Genomic DNA, 16,570 nt, shown 5'->3' with positions numbered 1-16,570 from the left:
GAACTTTTAATTATGCTCGGCCTACCCAGTTTCATAGGAAGTGGAAGACTGGGTTATAAGTAACACAAAAGGCATATGTACGCTGCGGACTGCCTGTGCCCTGCCGCTTCTTAAAGGCATAACCAATAAAAAAAGACGCCTAGTGTAGCGCGGAATCATGAGCGCACATTTTATCTCTAACAAAAATTGTTCTCGATAACGTGATCTATAAACCCCAGACGATTGAAATACTTTGAAACACACTGTATAGGCCCGTCAGCCAATCGGGATTAGGAGCAGGATGTATTCTCATTGGCTGTTATCTGCTCCTGTTTACAGCTCTTGTGTAAGGTGTTACCTCCTGGCAGAACTGTAAGAACTTCGTCTGCAACGGCAATCATGGGGAAATTACTCTACCTTTAACCCAGCCTTGTACGCTCCGGTAACAACCCATTTAGGAGTGTTAGTGAAAAACCCGCCCCATCAATTCCAGGCTGGAGAAAAACCCCTTTACCTGACGTACACGGTAACCACCGAAACAAGCAAACATAACGATATGTTATTGTACACGCCATATGCATCTCAAACCACTCACTGAAAATTAGAAAAATGCTCAAATGTGTGTGATATCTTATGGGACTTAACTGCTAAGATCATCAGTCCCTAAGCTTACACACTACTTAACCTAAATTATCCTAAGGACAAACACACACACACCCATGCCCGAGGGAGGACTCGAACCTCCGCCGGGACCAGCCGCACAGTCCATGACTACAGCGCCTCAGACCACTCGACTAATCCCGCGCGGCTTTGAAAATTAGATCCTGTACAGCTACCTAACCGCGGGTATGTTAATTGCTACATTTCACCTTCTATTCCAAACAGTCTCCCACGATTTCTATGGGAGTAAGATCAGGTAATTGAGCAGGACCGTCTAGGTGCGGTCGCGGACCTGAATATTTGTCGAACCAGGACCATATCCATACAGCTCTGTGAACACTACTGTTGTCAGAATGAGATTTTCACTCTGTAGCGGAGTGTGCGCTGATATGAAACTTCCTGGCAGATTAAAACTGTGTGCCCGACCGAGACTCGAACTCGGGACCTTTGCCTTTCGCGGGCAAGTGCTCTACCATCTGAGCTACCGAAGCATGACTCACGCCCCGTCCTCACAGCTTTACTTCTGCCAGTACCTCGTCTCCTATTTTCCAGACTTAACAGAAGCTGTGAGGACGGTGCGTGAGTCGAGCTTGGGTAGCTCAGTTGGTAGAGCACTTGCCCGCGAAAGGCAAAGGTCCCGAGTTCGAGTCTCGGTCCGGCACACAGTTTTAATCTGCCAGGAAGTTTCATATCAGCCCACACTCCGCTGCAGAGTGAAAATCTCATTCTGGAAACATCCCCCAGGCTGTGGCTAAGCCATGTCTCCGCAATATCGTTTCTTTCAGGGGTGCTAGTTCTGCAAGGTTCGCAGAAGAGCTTCCGTTAAGTTTGGAAGGTAGGAGACGAGGTACTGGCAGAAGTAAAGCTGTGAGGACGGGGCGTGAGTCGTGCTTGGGTAGCTCAGTTGGTAGAGCAGTTGTCCGCAAAAGGCAAAGGTTCCGTGTTCGAGTCTCGGTCCAGCACACAGTTTTAATCTGCCAGGACGTTTCGCTACTGTTATCATCTTTCACGATGGAATTGTCCACAGCAGTGGCGGCCGGTTGTCATGTAATAATGTACCACAGCACACTGTAAATACGGCGCTACAATTAAGCCATTTCTCTTTGAATCCGAGCCGAAATCGGCCGAAAGTTACGCCGTATCTCTTCGTGCTTGTATGCAAATAAAACTAACGGAACAATGTTTGTAGAGCTCTCTCCGTGACTAGAAACCAGTGTCGAGTGCTGCAACCGTGGTCAGCAATGCTAAGATCAACTCGGCGAAGAGGTGGAGCTGTCTGTTTTCGACTGTGCATGCTCTGATGTGACGTCATCTGTTCCTGCACTATGAGTGAGGACTCCCTCAAGTAGCAGAAGGACTTCAGCGCTAGTGGGTAGGTAGTGATGCCGGTGCTGTGTGTGTGTCGCAGGTGTGGTTCAGCAACCGGCGCGCGCGCCTGCGGAAGCAGCTGTCGAGCAGCGCGGCGGGGTACGCCCTGCCGGCCGGCTACCCCGCGCCGCAGTACCTGCTGCCCCCGGACTCCTTCGCCGCCTCCACCACCGCGCCGCCTCCAGGTAAGTCTCTCGTCTGCTTGCCTCTAACTTACGCTTGTGCTGTGGTCCTTGGCTTATAGCTAGCCGCCTCTAATCTTCTTAGAACAAGAAATTTTCACCGCCAGTATTTGGTCGGCTATAGGAAGAGAAGTGGTGGTGTAACGTTCCTGATCAACAGGTTTTGCACCGATATTCTGGATTCAGTACTAAAAGCGTCTCGGGGAGTGACGCTTGTTTGTGGTTCGCCGTCGAATGGGGCTCAAAAGGTAAACATCGAGCAGATTGACAGATGCCCACAGGAATGTGTGGCAGAAGTGCTCGGGGAACTTAAATGAAAATCCTAGAAAGAAGTTCTCGCGAAACCCTGTAGGGTCAATTTAGAAAACCTTCTGTTGAAGAAGACTGCGACCATTCTACTCCCACGATTGTATATCTCAAAACAATTGTGGTAAGTACCTATGGGACCAAACTGCTGAGGTTATCGGTGCCTAGGCTTACACACTACTTAATGTAAATTAAACTAACTTATGCTAAGGACAACACACACACGCCCATGCCCGAGGAACGACTCGAACTTTAGTTAGTACAATCGCTGTTTCTCTTCATTTAAATATTAGAGATAGACAGCTTCATGCTTAATCTAATATTTCTGCTTCTCCTTTACAGCACAGTAACTCTCTCCGTCCGTTAGGCGAATATTTTGAAAACAAGACGTGAGCTGACAGCCCAAGCACGTTTCAAAATCGGTTGTGCGTTTATATGGGAGCGAAAATCGATTGTGAAAGTGGAAAACCGGCAGCTGGAAATGGATTTCAGGAATCGATTTTAGAGTGGTTATATAACCAGCCAGAAACGATATTGTGTACATTTACGAAATCCGCTTTGGGAACTCGACTTTAGCTGGCCGATGTGGCTGTGCGGTTCTAGGCGCTTCTGTCTGGAACCGTGTGACCGCTACGGTCGCAGGTTCGAATCCTGCCTCGGGCAGGTTAGTTAGGTTAGTCCTTAGGTTAGTTAGGTTTAAGTAGTTCTAAGTTCTAGGGGACTGATGACCACAGATGTTAAGTCCCATAGTGCTCAGAGTCATTTGAACCATTTTGAACTCGACGTAAACACAGTGACTGAAACAGTATGAATTATTTTCCGTGTAATAAGCCTCGCCAAATACGTTTCGCTGTGTAAAACCTCCTCCAGTCAGCTTTTAGCTAAACAATCTAGCACGATACTGTCACTGAAGAACAGCACCCGATTGGGTTCTTTTAACTTCAAGTGCTTACAATTTTCTCAACACGATTTTTCAAGAACAACGGTACCTTTCTTCCAGAGACGATCTTTGGAATGGTCGTCAATGGAAGAGAGGTACCGTTGTTCTTGAAAAATGATGTTGACAAAATCCTTTATCAAGAACAATGGTACCTTTCTTCATTACTGGATGCACGTTATGAGAATCCTACCAACAAATCTGAGTCATCTGCTCGCTATCTACCGATTTCACTTGTTCACCCAATTTTGAATCACTTCGTAATGCACCCGCAAGGTATTTAAGCGAAGTTTTAGGTTTAACTTCGTTATGGATATCATCTTCCACTTATTTATTTTATAAACTCAGCTGCCATTCAGAAGGTCAACAGCTTCGTTCTAACTAATCAACGAGTTAAATGTTAGTATAACTGCCAGATATACACCTTGAGGCTACATAGACGTTTAACACATCGACAAAATTACGACTAGAGCGACACTAGTCTAAAAAAATATTTTTTCATACAGCAGCCATGGTGTTTCCACCGTGCAGAACCCTCTCTAGCCTCCGTGTCGTGGAGTTCGATTCGTAGCAGTTTGAATCCTCATGATGAAATAAATTTTCGTCAGTATTGTTAGGTCTCATGAAGAGGAGAAACGGTGGCGTGCCATTCATAATCACCAGACTTTACGCTGGTGTCTTCACCGTAGTGTCTTGTGAAATGAAACTAATGTGACGCCGTGGACGCTGACCTCAGACTCTTCCTTGTTGCTATGATAGAAGCATACTGTACGCTGGTAACAGGTTTGATCCTTCTGTTATCTCTTAGTCACCAGGAAATCAAACTTACGACGAATATGTAGAGACCGTTAAAAATGTATACAGGAGGGGACTCGCACCCGCATTCCCTGCTTTTTGCGAGCAGTCACCTTAACCATTGCACTATTTGAGCGCTGCTCTGCGACGAACTAAAAAATTTAGCCTCGCTGACGTTGGCATCAGGTTCTCACTCTGCTTCGGCATACCTGAACGATTTTTACTGAGATCATTTCATGTTATTTCGTATTTCCGATCTATTCAATTCATATCAGTGCATTTATAACTACGTAGGCTTCCACGACCAGAGTGACTTGACGTAAAAGTTTCCTGGGTATTGTACTGCATCATAACGTATAACACTATACTGGAGAAAGCAACGTTTCGGCCGCGGTTACAGTGTCCTTCTTCCAGGTGTAGGCAACCCAGATGAAGGCCACTGTAATCGTGACCGAAACGTTGGTTTCTCCAGTCTATTTTTTTTTTTTTTACATTATGACGCGGTGCCACACTCAGAAAACCTTTATGTCAATGAATTTTGTTCAACACAAATATACCACTAATTTCTAACGTACTGCTTGCCGTCATCAACACTAAACATGTATACGTATGATATACCTCTCAAACTTCGCGAAGGTGAGCTGGCATTGCGCGCGCTGAAGGAAAGCCTTTCCGTTTAAGTTGTTGACAAACACCTTGGGTGTCTTCCAGGCACTGCGGAGAGAATTTGAAATTAACGTAACCATTACTGCTGCATTTTCAGGCCATAATATTTTCCATGAAAATTTTTTCCTGTACCAGGAGAACGAACAGGGTATAGTCAAGTAGAGTGTCACCGAACAAGCGTGCGTTGGCGCCCTCGAGCTAAAGCGGTAGATTTAGTCCAGGTGATCAAGCCAATTTTTCCCACTAATACTGTAAGACCTTCTTCTTCTTTCTACTCACTATCAGGCATAGCATCCTTTTACGGCATATCCATCTTTTTACTGATCTTCTTACATCTCTCCTACCTCTGAGCCTGGACTCCACATGGGGAAACCAGGCTTTAATGATAGAGGAGTAACACATCCCGAAAAAATCTTGGTCCAGCTGGCTCGCTTGTTAGTAGCTAATAAGGATCTCGTGCGAGGGTTACAGGTGAATACATCTACATCTACACATACATCTACATCTACATCTACATGGATATTCTGCAAATCACATTTAAGTGCCTGGCAGAGGGTTCATCGAACCACCTTCACAATTCTCTATTATTCCAATCTCGTATAGCGTGCGGGAAGAATGAACACCTATATCTTTCCGTACGTGCTCTGATTTCCCTTATTTTATCTTTGTGATCGTTCCTCCCTATGTACGTCGGTGTCAACAAAATATTTTCGCATTCGAAGGAGAAAGTTGGTGATTGGAATTCCGTGAGAAGATTCCGTCGCAACGAAAAACGCCTTTCTTTTAATGATGTCCAGCCCAAATCCTGTATCATTTCTGTGACACTGCCTTTCTTTGCACTTTTTCGATGTACCCAGTCAGTCCTATACGGTAAGGATCCCACACCGCGCAACAGTATCCTGAAAGAGGACGGACAAGTGTAGTGTAGGCAGTCTCCTTAGTAGGTCTGTTACATTTTCTAAGTGTCCTGCCAATGAAACGCAGTCTTTGGTTAGCCTTACCCACAACATTTTCTATGTGTTCCTCCAATTTAAATTGTTCGTAAATGAAATACCTAGGTATTTAGTTGAATTTACGGCTTTTAGATTAGACTGATTTATCGTGTAACCGAAGTTTAACGCGTTCCTTTTAGCACTCATGTGGATGACCCCACACATTTCGTTATTTAAGGTCCACTGCCACTTTTCACACCATTCTGATATTTCTTCTAAATCGTTTTGCAGTTTGCTTTGATCTTCTGATGACTTTATTACTCGATAAACGACAGCGTCATCTGCAAACAACCGAAGACGGCTGCTCAAATTGTCTCCCAAATCGTTTGTATAGATACGGAACCAAAATATGTTCAAATGTGTGTGAAGTCCTATGGGACTTAACTGCTAAGGTCATCAGTCCCTAAACTTACACACTACTTAACCTAAATTATTTTAAGAACAAACATACACACCCATGCCGGAGGGAGGACTCGAACCTCCGCCGGGACCAGCCGCACAGTCTATGACTGCAGCGCCCTAGACCGCTCGGCTAATCCCGCGCGGCTAGATAAGGAACAGCAAAAGGCCTATAATAATACCTTGGAGAGCGCCAGAAATCACTTCTGTTTCACTCGATGACTTTCCGTCAATTACAACGAACTGTGACCTCTCTGACAAGAAATCACAGATCCAGTCACATAACTGAGACGATGTTCCATAAGCACGCAATTTCACTACGAGCCGCTTGTGTGGTACACCGTCAAAAGCCTTCCGGAAATCCAGAAATACGGAATCGATCTGAAATCTCTTGTCAATAGCACTCAACACTTCATGTGAATAAAGAGCTAGTTGTGTTTCACAGGAACGATGTTTTCTAAACCCGTGTTGACTGTATGTCAATAGACCGTTTTCTTCGAGGTAATTTATTACGTTCGAACACAATATATGTTCTAAAATCCTGCTGCATATCGACGTTAACGATATGGGCCTGTAATTTAGTGGATTACTCCTACTACCTTTCTTGAATGTTGGTGTGACCTGTGCAACTTTCCAGTCTTTGGGTACGGATCTTTCGTTGAGCGAACGGTTGTATATGTTGTTAAGTATGGAGCTAATGCATCAGCATACTCCGAAAGGAACCTAATTGGTATACAGTCTGGACCAGAAGACTTACTTTTATTAAGTGATTTAAGTTGCTTCACTACTCCGAGGATATTTACTTCTACGTTACTCATGTTGGCAGCTGTTCTCGACTCGAATTCTGGAATATTTACTTCGTCTTCTTTTGTGAAGGCATTTCGGAAGACTGGGTTTAGTAACTCTGCTTTGGCAGCACTGTCTTCGATCGTATCTCAATTGTTATCTCGCAGAGAAGGCATTGATTGTTTCTTGCCGCTACAATACTTCACATACGACCAGAATACAGTCAAGAGTTTTGAAGGCGCAAGACGACTATGCGTCCTAACCGTGATGAACTGCCTTCTTCTGCTGCCTTGCAGTATGATAAGGAACTTGCAAAGGCCCAACAGAAAATATAAGACTGGTCTGGAAGCGGAAATGTGGTAGCCCCACAGCCAGACTTGCGACCTTTTGGTTAGCAACCAGTTGCTATGAGTCTATGCTTTGCTTTCAGGCCTCAGAGTAGGAAGAACAGGATAGGTTTTCATAGTGACAGCTATGGTAAGAAAAAGGATAAGAGCTGGAAAAGAATGGAATCCTGTTTGGTACAGGGAATGTGGAAGCACTTAAACTGTAAGTATGGACGATGTTATCACTCGTGTCCTGGAGACGAATATTTTTAACGATTCTGTTAGAGACTTCAGCCTGCAAATATGTGCTCATTGATGGACACTCATACGGAAAGGAATCTAATTGTTTTATGGAAGGAAATATTTCAGCGTTCTTCTAGTGTCTTAGGTGGTTCCAAATAAATTCAGACGAGGTACAGCTGAAGAAAACGCACTGTAAAAATACGTTTAAAAGAAAATTTGTATTTCTTATGAAAATCTGCTTTCGAAATTTCGAAGTCAAGTCAAATTAATTTGATTGTTTCTCACACATGTTTTGGTATTGTATGTAGTGCCAGGGATCATATGGAAAGTTGCAGCTAGTTACCTGGTCACGGTTTCTAGGAGGGCAGTTTAGGGGGAGGGGTTCAGCTATTACTAACACCAAACTCAGCCAGGCTTGCTGTTCGGTTCTCAGTCACGAGTAGATTTAGCGTGACGTGGCTACGGGTTCCCCCGATATTTAATTAAGCGCCGGCAGTGGGAGTGCTGGTGATTTATCGCCGAGCAGGCCATCTGGCTCGGAGCCCGCCACCTGGTCCGATGGCCGCCGCTCGCCGTCCTCAGGAGCCACGCCACGCTTACACAACTCGGCTATCGCCAGCTCGCGGCTCTCTGGTAATGGCTCCACAGGAAACACACTCCGGCGAAAACGGCCGTACCACTAACTGGGATTTCATGGCAGACTGAAGTACGAACTGTACCGCCAGTGTGATACAAAACACACTCGATTTCCATAATCACTCTCCGAGGAAATTCATTCCCTTCTATTTTATTACAAACCTCTATCTGGTGGTAACGCAAAATTTTTATTAAGACAAAATACAGAATAGTCTCAACCGACTGAATTCTTATGGCACAACAAATTGTTACTCTGAAGTGACACAAGTCGTGGGATACCTCTTAATATCGTGTAGGAGATCCTTTGACCGACGTAGTGCGGCAGTTCGATGTAGCATGGACTCGTCGTACTTGGTCAGAAGATGGTGATTATGAAAATATTCCTAATGGGTAACGTCAGTGAGCAAGGTATTTGCACGCTCCTGTGTAGTACGCCCGGGTGTACTGCGTGAGCAAGGTCGTGCCTGCCGGAATGAGCCGAGTCCGCCTGCAGCACGTGAAAGCTGACAGGCGAGCGCACTCTAATCTGCCGAAACGGTATCCTGCTGTTTAACCACAGGCTGGCAGCCTAGTGTGCCGCTTACGGGGAACAGAAAACCACGCAGCAGACGTCGGCCGTGCATTCCGCGCCCGGTAATTTGCCAATGGGTGACGCAAACCTCAGCCGGCACGGCGTGGGACGGGACGCTAAACGATTCCGCGTCGAGACCGCAGCCACAGTAGCTGTGCGACTGCCTCGTCCCACTGAACAGGCGCCGACGTAGTTGTAGAGGTGGCGTCTCTGTACTCAGCCCGCCGTGCTATGAGTCAGCGACGCCGACTGAATTCATCGTCCCCACTCTAATAACACCAATTCCCCAGTCCAGCAGCTCCCGAAAGAAATGTTCCACGTCCCTTATAGACTCTAACTGCTTGTATTAACACTGAAAGTGAGTCTGCGACGCTCTAAACTGGCTAGAGAGCATCACTGTGCCTTCGTAAATGACCCATCTGTGTAGAACAGCTAGTAATTAAAATATCAACATGCAGCTACCAAAATCTTTATTTTGCATTCCTGCTTCGCAGTATTACAGCAGAATTCTCTATCAATACAATTAATTTTGTGTTGTACTACTACTGTACAAACGCCGTTTCTGAGAATTGTCCCATAGTCTATCATTAAAAAGAGCACATGCACATCGATAAACGCCACATCATGATCGAGGTATGCAGAGTGATTCAGCTGCCACAAACAATATCGTTTTATGCACACCGCAATTGCATATCCGCCCTTCAGAAACCACGTGCGAGATTTTCATATTCCCTCACTCGCTACGGACAAACTATGAGTCCTACAGAAAAAATGAGCGGGACCTTTTCTAAGAAATTTAATTTAGTTAAATTTTGTATTGGGATACGCTGTCGATGGAGGCCGTAATCTTACTCAAGAAAAACGCACAGAAGTGACTTTCAAACAAACACCCACACTCAAACTCAGCCCCCACCTATCAGGATTTCTAGTGTGTTGTTCCCCCGTATCACTGCACAAAAATTTGCCAATGCACGAATTATTTCCCACATTTGCACTTCTTGGTTTTTGTTGACTGGCCTTATTACGCCAACGGCTTAGTCGAGCACTTAAATATTGTAAAACTGACGTTTGTAAAAACTTAACCTAACAGTTTTGTGAATTTTAACAGCATAAAATAACAATTACATAATTGTATTCGTCGGGTCTTCTGACTAAGAAACTGCTGTGTTAGTAAGGGTTAAGTCTGAATCGAATTGCCACGTAATTAGTTTTTACGTAACGTTTACACAATTCGTTTTTCTTCCATTATCTCCATGAGCTCGTTTAAATTAACAATGTTAATAAAATAGCTGGCCAACGGCCTTGCCGCAGTGGTAACACAAGTTCCCGTCAGATCACCGAAGTTAAGCGCTGTCGGGCTGGGCCAGCAATTGGATAGGTGACCATCCGGTCTGCCGAGCGCTGTTAGCAAACGGGGTGCACTCAGCCCTTTTGAGGCAAACTGAGGAGCTACTTGATTGAGAAGTAGCGGCTCCAGTCTCGTAAACTGACATACGGCTGGGAGAGCGGTGTGCTGACAACATGCCCTCCATATTCGCATCCAGTGACGTCTGTGGGCTGAGGATGATACGGCGGCCGGTCGGTTCCGTTTGGCCTTCATGGCCTGTTCAGGTGGAGTAAGAAAGTAGCTGACTATGCAGGTGACGTAATAGCCCAATCAGTGGAGACGAAAAAGGGTCGAATTAGGGAATAGTTTGGGTAGCCGGAAATTTTTGTATAGTGGTGGGAAGGAGTGTCTCGAAAAACAAACTGGAAATCCTAACTGGTGAAAGTGTGGGGGTTGATGTGCATTTGAAGGTCACTTTTGTACGTTTTCCTTGGATAACTCGAAAACCGCAGCTTCCAGCGAAAATACTCCCCACTACAAAATTGAACTACATTAAATTTCCTTCAGTAAAAGCCATGTTCACTTCTTCTTTAGGAATAATAGTTTGCGCGTAGCAATCGATAGAATAAGAAAAACTTGCGCGCGGTTTTTGAAGGCCAGATGTTGTATTGCGGGGTGCATAAAACGACATCGGTAGAGGGAGCTGACTCACACCATACTTAAGAAAGGATGTAAAATGACCAAACACTGGTGGCCGATCTATAATTCTGAAGATAGAACACAAATTAATGACGACGACATCTTGCCTTTGTGGTGGACAAAAGGCAACTTTATTACGGTCCTTGAACTGTGCTCTGATATTTTTCAGCAAAATCTAAAGTTAATTGACAGTGGTCTGTCAGTTACGTGTTCTTGCGCTACGCTGCTCAGCCCTAAGTAAATGAGCAGTAGAAGTAGTTTGAGCAGTGGAGGACAAAAATGGTACTGAACTTACTTCTTAGGTACACAAATTTCCAACACCAATGTCGCTCCTTTTGCATCAGGCCTCCTAAATGACATTTTCCGACGGATAACAAACCAGGCTTGTAATAAACTCATCGTTCGCTGCCACTTCTCCACAGTACAAAGTGAAAAAACAGCTGCGCACTGATATACCATGAAAATAGCCTTAGTAATGCGAGCAGTCTAGTTTCTTCTGAGTCTCTGTAGTACATAAAAGGGAACTAGGATCCATTCATCTGTTAATGAAAGTCTTAAAGAAAACTGACCTCTTTAACTGGTGCGGCTTATCCAAAATTATACCGTGATACCTATTGTATGCAGATGAAGGGAGCGCAGACAATTGGTCGATCTACATGTTCACCTAGTACGACCTAAATGTGGTTTCGGGTTGATACTGTGCAACAAATTTTATCTATAGTATTGATGTTCTCACATAAGGTTTCCGGAGGTCTGTGTAAGTTGTGCATTGGCAAATATGCAACAGACACTCGATGATATAACGACGCTTGTGAGGACTGCACACCCTTTTCAACGTATCAGAAGCCCCATTTCCACACAGTGCGAGTATGACACTGGCGATGTTCCATATAGTGCTACTTGTCATGTGTTAGTGAAAGTGTGAACATCCCCTGCAGCTAACTCAAAATGTGTGAAAGATGGATCTCGATGGAGCTATCGAATTTTTCATTCTGCAAGATACATCATTCGTTTAGTTAGTTGAGGGAAACACTCGAAATATGACGAACAGTTAATGACAGGATTGAGGGCAAGCAAGCAGTAGTTCTTCCCACGATCAATTCGTAAATGAAATGGGAGGAAATTTTAGCGCTTGATACAGCAAAAATGTCCTTGACCTCGAATTTTAAAATAATTTTCATAATATGTGTTTGTGTAGACAGCACAATGAACATTCCACTTTCAAAAAAAGGAAGATTAGGGTTTTTCGACATAAATGTAGCAGAAGATCGAATTGGGGAAGGAAAGAATGTTCACAGTGCCCTTTTCAAAGGAAACAACTCGGCATTTGCAGTTAGCTATTGAGGGAAACAACGGAAATTTGAAATATGGTTGGACGAACATCCTCCCGGATGCGAGTCATGAGTCTTAACCACTTCGCGACCTTGCTCTGTGCCTGAGCTTCTAACTGATGCGTTAATTACGAACTACGGAACGAAGCCTTTTTTTCCGATCAACACTGTACTATTTAGCGCAAGTTGACAACGGCCGGGCAGCAGTGTGCAAATCCACGACCCTCCGTACCACATCCAGTGACGTCATTGGCAGAGGATGACTGTGGTATCTCACGGAGATCGCTTTGCCACACCAAATTTGGCAACGCGAATCGATACCACAGGCTTTAGCGAAGGCTCGCTGCAGTCCGCAACGAGGTATTATAGAGCTCCTGGGAATCACACCTCGCTTCCCAGCATAGCAGCGACCTCACGTTGAGGTCAATATAGTGTTGAGCATGCCATAGCTCCCCCAGTTCGTAACTTGATCTGAAGCATTCAGCATCATCTTCTAGAACGGGTCATCAAAGTTTTTTTGTTAGTGCCTCAAGAGAACAGTTAGTTAATTAGTGCATCAAGTGGTGCTTTGCTAGTCTATTACAGTTGTAAATTATTCTGTACTCCCGTGGCAAAGAAGTGTACCAAAGTTAAGTAGATCTTTTAGTCATTTATGTAATAAAGTTAACTGATATTTCATACGTTCTGGTATGATGAACATGCTACTAGAACAAGCGAAGAACACACAAACATGACCGCATGAAATGAGTTTCGCCAGGTCGCACCAATGATACAGCGTGACACGGCGTATGGACAAATTAAGTTATTGTAAATACTACAGTAATAGTATTTTCAAGAACTACGCTAGTATAGACAAGACCACCGTAAGGGACTGAATTCCTCGTGCTCAACAAATCGTTGCGTTCCGAAATATTTTGACCAGTCCTAGCATTTAATCGTTCACCTTGGTTCTGGTTTTGGCTACAAAATTTCGGCATTTCATGAGTAACACAGTAGTACACGAAAGGGTATATCTGGTTCTGTTTGAAATATTTCATATATGAACAATCTGGTTTTATAATTCCTGTTGATTTCAATGTGGGTATATCGTGAAACATTATTGTGTTAAAAACGTGACTTTTTTGTCATTTATTTCATTAATTATTTGTTTTTCGATAGAGGTTTCGGCTTATAAGCGCACTGTATAGGCCATTGAAAGTTACGCTAGATAATAGAGTCCTAGGTCGCACATATAATTTATTAGTGAAACATGTGCCAAAGAAGCGTTCTTTTCAGTGTCGTTTGAAAAGCATACTGATGCTTCCCTGCCTGTGTCGTCTTCAGGATGTTATCAATACTAAGTAAAAGGAGTTTGGGATTTTTCTTCTATGGATTGCGCTGGATTCATAACGTAGGAGGAAATCGGTTTAACTTGGAAGATTTCTATGGCTTCTGTAACCCACTCCATGTGACTACTGCGATAGTTGTTTTGTCAAGGAAATCCCTTCCATCTACCGAGATTTAGAAATATATAGAGGAAAAAAAAGGACAGTCGGTTTTCCGGCTGTCATTATCTCGCTGTGGATATCACGTATCAGCGAAACTGGTAACATCAGTTCTAGCAAGCAATTTTTCTTATCCAACCGAAGGCTGCGTCAGGCTGTTCCACTGCACATTCATTTGTAGCCATTACGTTCTCTCTTTTGCTTGAGCCTTAGTCTAAATTAGGCTTCCCGCTGTTGCTTTACATGGCTTGATTCAAATGCTGATGTGGTTCCTTAAATGTGCCCAGAGTCAATTTCCGTCCCTACACTCGTCGCACCTAAACGGATGTCACGTCCGTTCGTGATCTTGGCTTTGATGTGATATTCAATTGATCCTGTCCCGGAAACATATATGACAATCCAAAAAGAAGATAAAATAATCTCTCCTGCTTGTATCCAATGTTCAGAATACTCGGGAGATATTCACGCTGCAACATTAGCTCAGATCACACGCAGAGATGTGAGAGCTTTGGTTGCCTGCCCCACCAATCGGCACGGGAGAAAGGAGCCCCAGCTTGCAAATTAATTCCGTCTAATTACGGGCAGCGGGCACTGCAAGCCCGAGAAAGCGCGCCTTTTCCGCGTCTCTAGGCTGCTCTTTATTCTCAGCTCAGCGGCGGCGAACAGTCTCCTGTGAATAACGAGGAATCGCAAGAGAAGTCGTACTCGAAGAATAAAAAAGTGTAAATTAATCATATTGGTTGTCATCATCTTGCACGATATTATGAACATGACAAAAGAAGCCGCCGCTGGGTTTTCCTATTGTTCACGTGTATTAAAAGAGTCCGCCGAACCGAGACAGAACCGGAAATGTTGCAGCTGTGTCAGGCCAATCAGATGACGTCTTTAGCCTCCTGATCGCCACGGACGAGTGCTGGCGCAAAAAGTGACCCCAGGCAAAGGAGCAAAGCAAGAGGTGGAAACACCGTAGTCGAACAAGAAGACTTAACTATGAGTGGACAAGGAGGTGTTAAATGTATTTTTAATTTGTGTGTGTGTGGGGGGGGGGGGGGGAGGGGGGGGGAGAGGGAGGGAAGAGGCTGGAGGAACTGAAGGAACTGATGTGGTGTGGTGGTGGTAACATATTATGAACATAAGAGGCACACCGACACAGAATCTTACTGTATATGTGCTGACTGAGGCGACGAATGAAAATTCGTACCAAGGTCGGGATTCGATGCTGGGTCTCCTGGTCAGTAGACAGATACGTTAACCACTACGTCACCCTGTCACAGTGGCTTTATGCAAGTGCACGCACTACCCTAACATGCCTCCCTCCTCAGTCCGAATGCCACACACGTCTCATACCACCTGGTATTCAAGCTAAACTCAAAAGACGTTGCAGAGGCTCTCATCTGTATTGGAAGAAAGTCTCAGCATCTAACGACCCGGAGGATCCTACGTAAAACCCAGGCACAGGTGCTTTAATTAAATGAAATTATCTGACTCCAGATATCTTTTCAAGTCTCAAACGTCTGTGATTCATACAAAAAAATGTTTCAATCGCTCTCAGCACTATGGTACTTAACTTCTGAGGTCATCAGTCCCCTAGAACTCAGAACTACTTAAACCTAACTAACCTAAGGACATCACACATATCCATGCCCGAGGCAGGATTCAACCTGCGACCGTAGCGGTCGCGCGGTTCCAGACTGTAGCGCCTAGAACCGCTCGGCCAACCCGGGTGGCTGTGATACATACAACGTCAACATTAATAAAACCGGCAAAATTCAGAGGCTGATTCCTGACTGGAATTGGAGGATAAAACGTCTTATGAACATGTGTCGGGAAATGCTTTGTTACTACGGTAGACGGCGCTGGCCAATGGTAGTTCCTCTGACCACGTACCGTGTGCTCCTCGGGTGTTGCAGGCTGTGTGAGTGACGCAGCGTACTGTAAGCAGCAGAGAGGTCGGGTATTCATGTCGGGAACAAGCCGAGATGATATTTGTGTAATGCCAAGCAGATGGAAATGGTCAGGAGGCAGCACAGTTACATAAAAACAAGTACCCTTTGAGACCACAGCACACAACATTTCAAGCCCTTTTTGGGCATTTGTGTAATCATGTGTCCTTTCATGCAGCCGAACGTGCAAGGAGGCGGTGGACTGTGCATACACCAGATTTGGAGGACTGGGTTCTACAGGATATTGAGACGAACCCTAGTGCAATCTACAGACAAGTGGCTCGCCATCATAGTGTAAGCCAAAGTACGGTTATGTATATCCTGCATGACAACCGCTGCTACCCCTATTATCTGCAACGAGTACAAAGATTATCAGCAGCGGGTTTCCCTCTACGGGAAGGGTTTTGTCGATGGTTTCTGCACCAGACCATCAAAATTACGGGATTTCTGTCACCAGTGCTCATTACCGACGAAGCAACCGTTACCAGAACTGGCACGACGCCTGTGACGCTGTTTAGAGAGAGACAGGAACGTGCGAAAGAGAGAGGCAGTTTATGATGCAACGTGTAAAATCGTCCATTGCATCACATGGAGGCCACCTTCACCATCTCTTGTGACGTGGATGCGATACAGCGCTGTACTGTATTCTGGGATGATTTTTTGTCGTTGCACCGACACCGTCCATTTCTGGACACATGTTCATAGGTCCCTTTCTCCCCCATTTACAGTTGGGAATCCATCCCTGCAATTTGTCGGTGTTATTAATAGTCACTCCACATATGCAGGCAAGCGTACTAGAGTAGTCGATACAGTTGTGCAAACCCACTGTGCCATGGTGACGTAGTTGTTGGCTCGTCCGCCTAATTAGCAGGAGACCAGAATTCGAATCCCAGCCTTGATACGAAGTTTCATTCGTCGCTTCAGTCTGCATGTATAGATT

General features: G+C 44.8%; 1 protein-coding gene across 1 annotated transcript in view; it reads left to right on the top strand.

Moving 5' to 3' along the window:
* Nucleotides 1-16,570, top strand: part of LOC126474633 (protein gooseberry-neuro-like) — a 199,536-nt gene that overhangs the window by 129,648 nt on the left and 53,318 nt on the right. Inside the window, exon 5 of the mRNA XM_050102111.1 lies at nt 2,048-2,192. Coding sequence (XP_049958068.1) covers nt 2,048-2,192 — 145 coding nt within the window. The remainder of the gene's footprint in view (nt 1-2,047; nt 2,193-16,570) is intronic.

This window comes from Schistocerca serialis, chromosome 4, assembly GCF_023864345.2.
Source record: "Schistocerca serialis cubense isolate TAMUIC-IGC-003099 chromosome 4, iqSchSeri2.2, whole genome shotgun sequence".
Classification (NCBI taxonomy): Eukaryota; Metazoa; Arthropoda; class Insecta; order Orthoptera; family Acrididae; genus Schistocerca; species Schistocerca serialis.
This window is presented reverse-complemented; position numbering and strand designations above follow the sequence as displayed.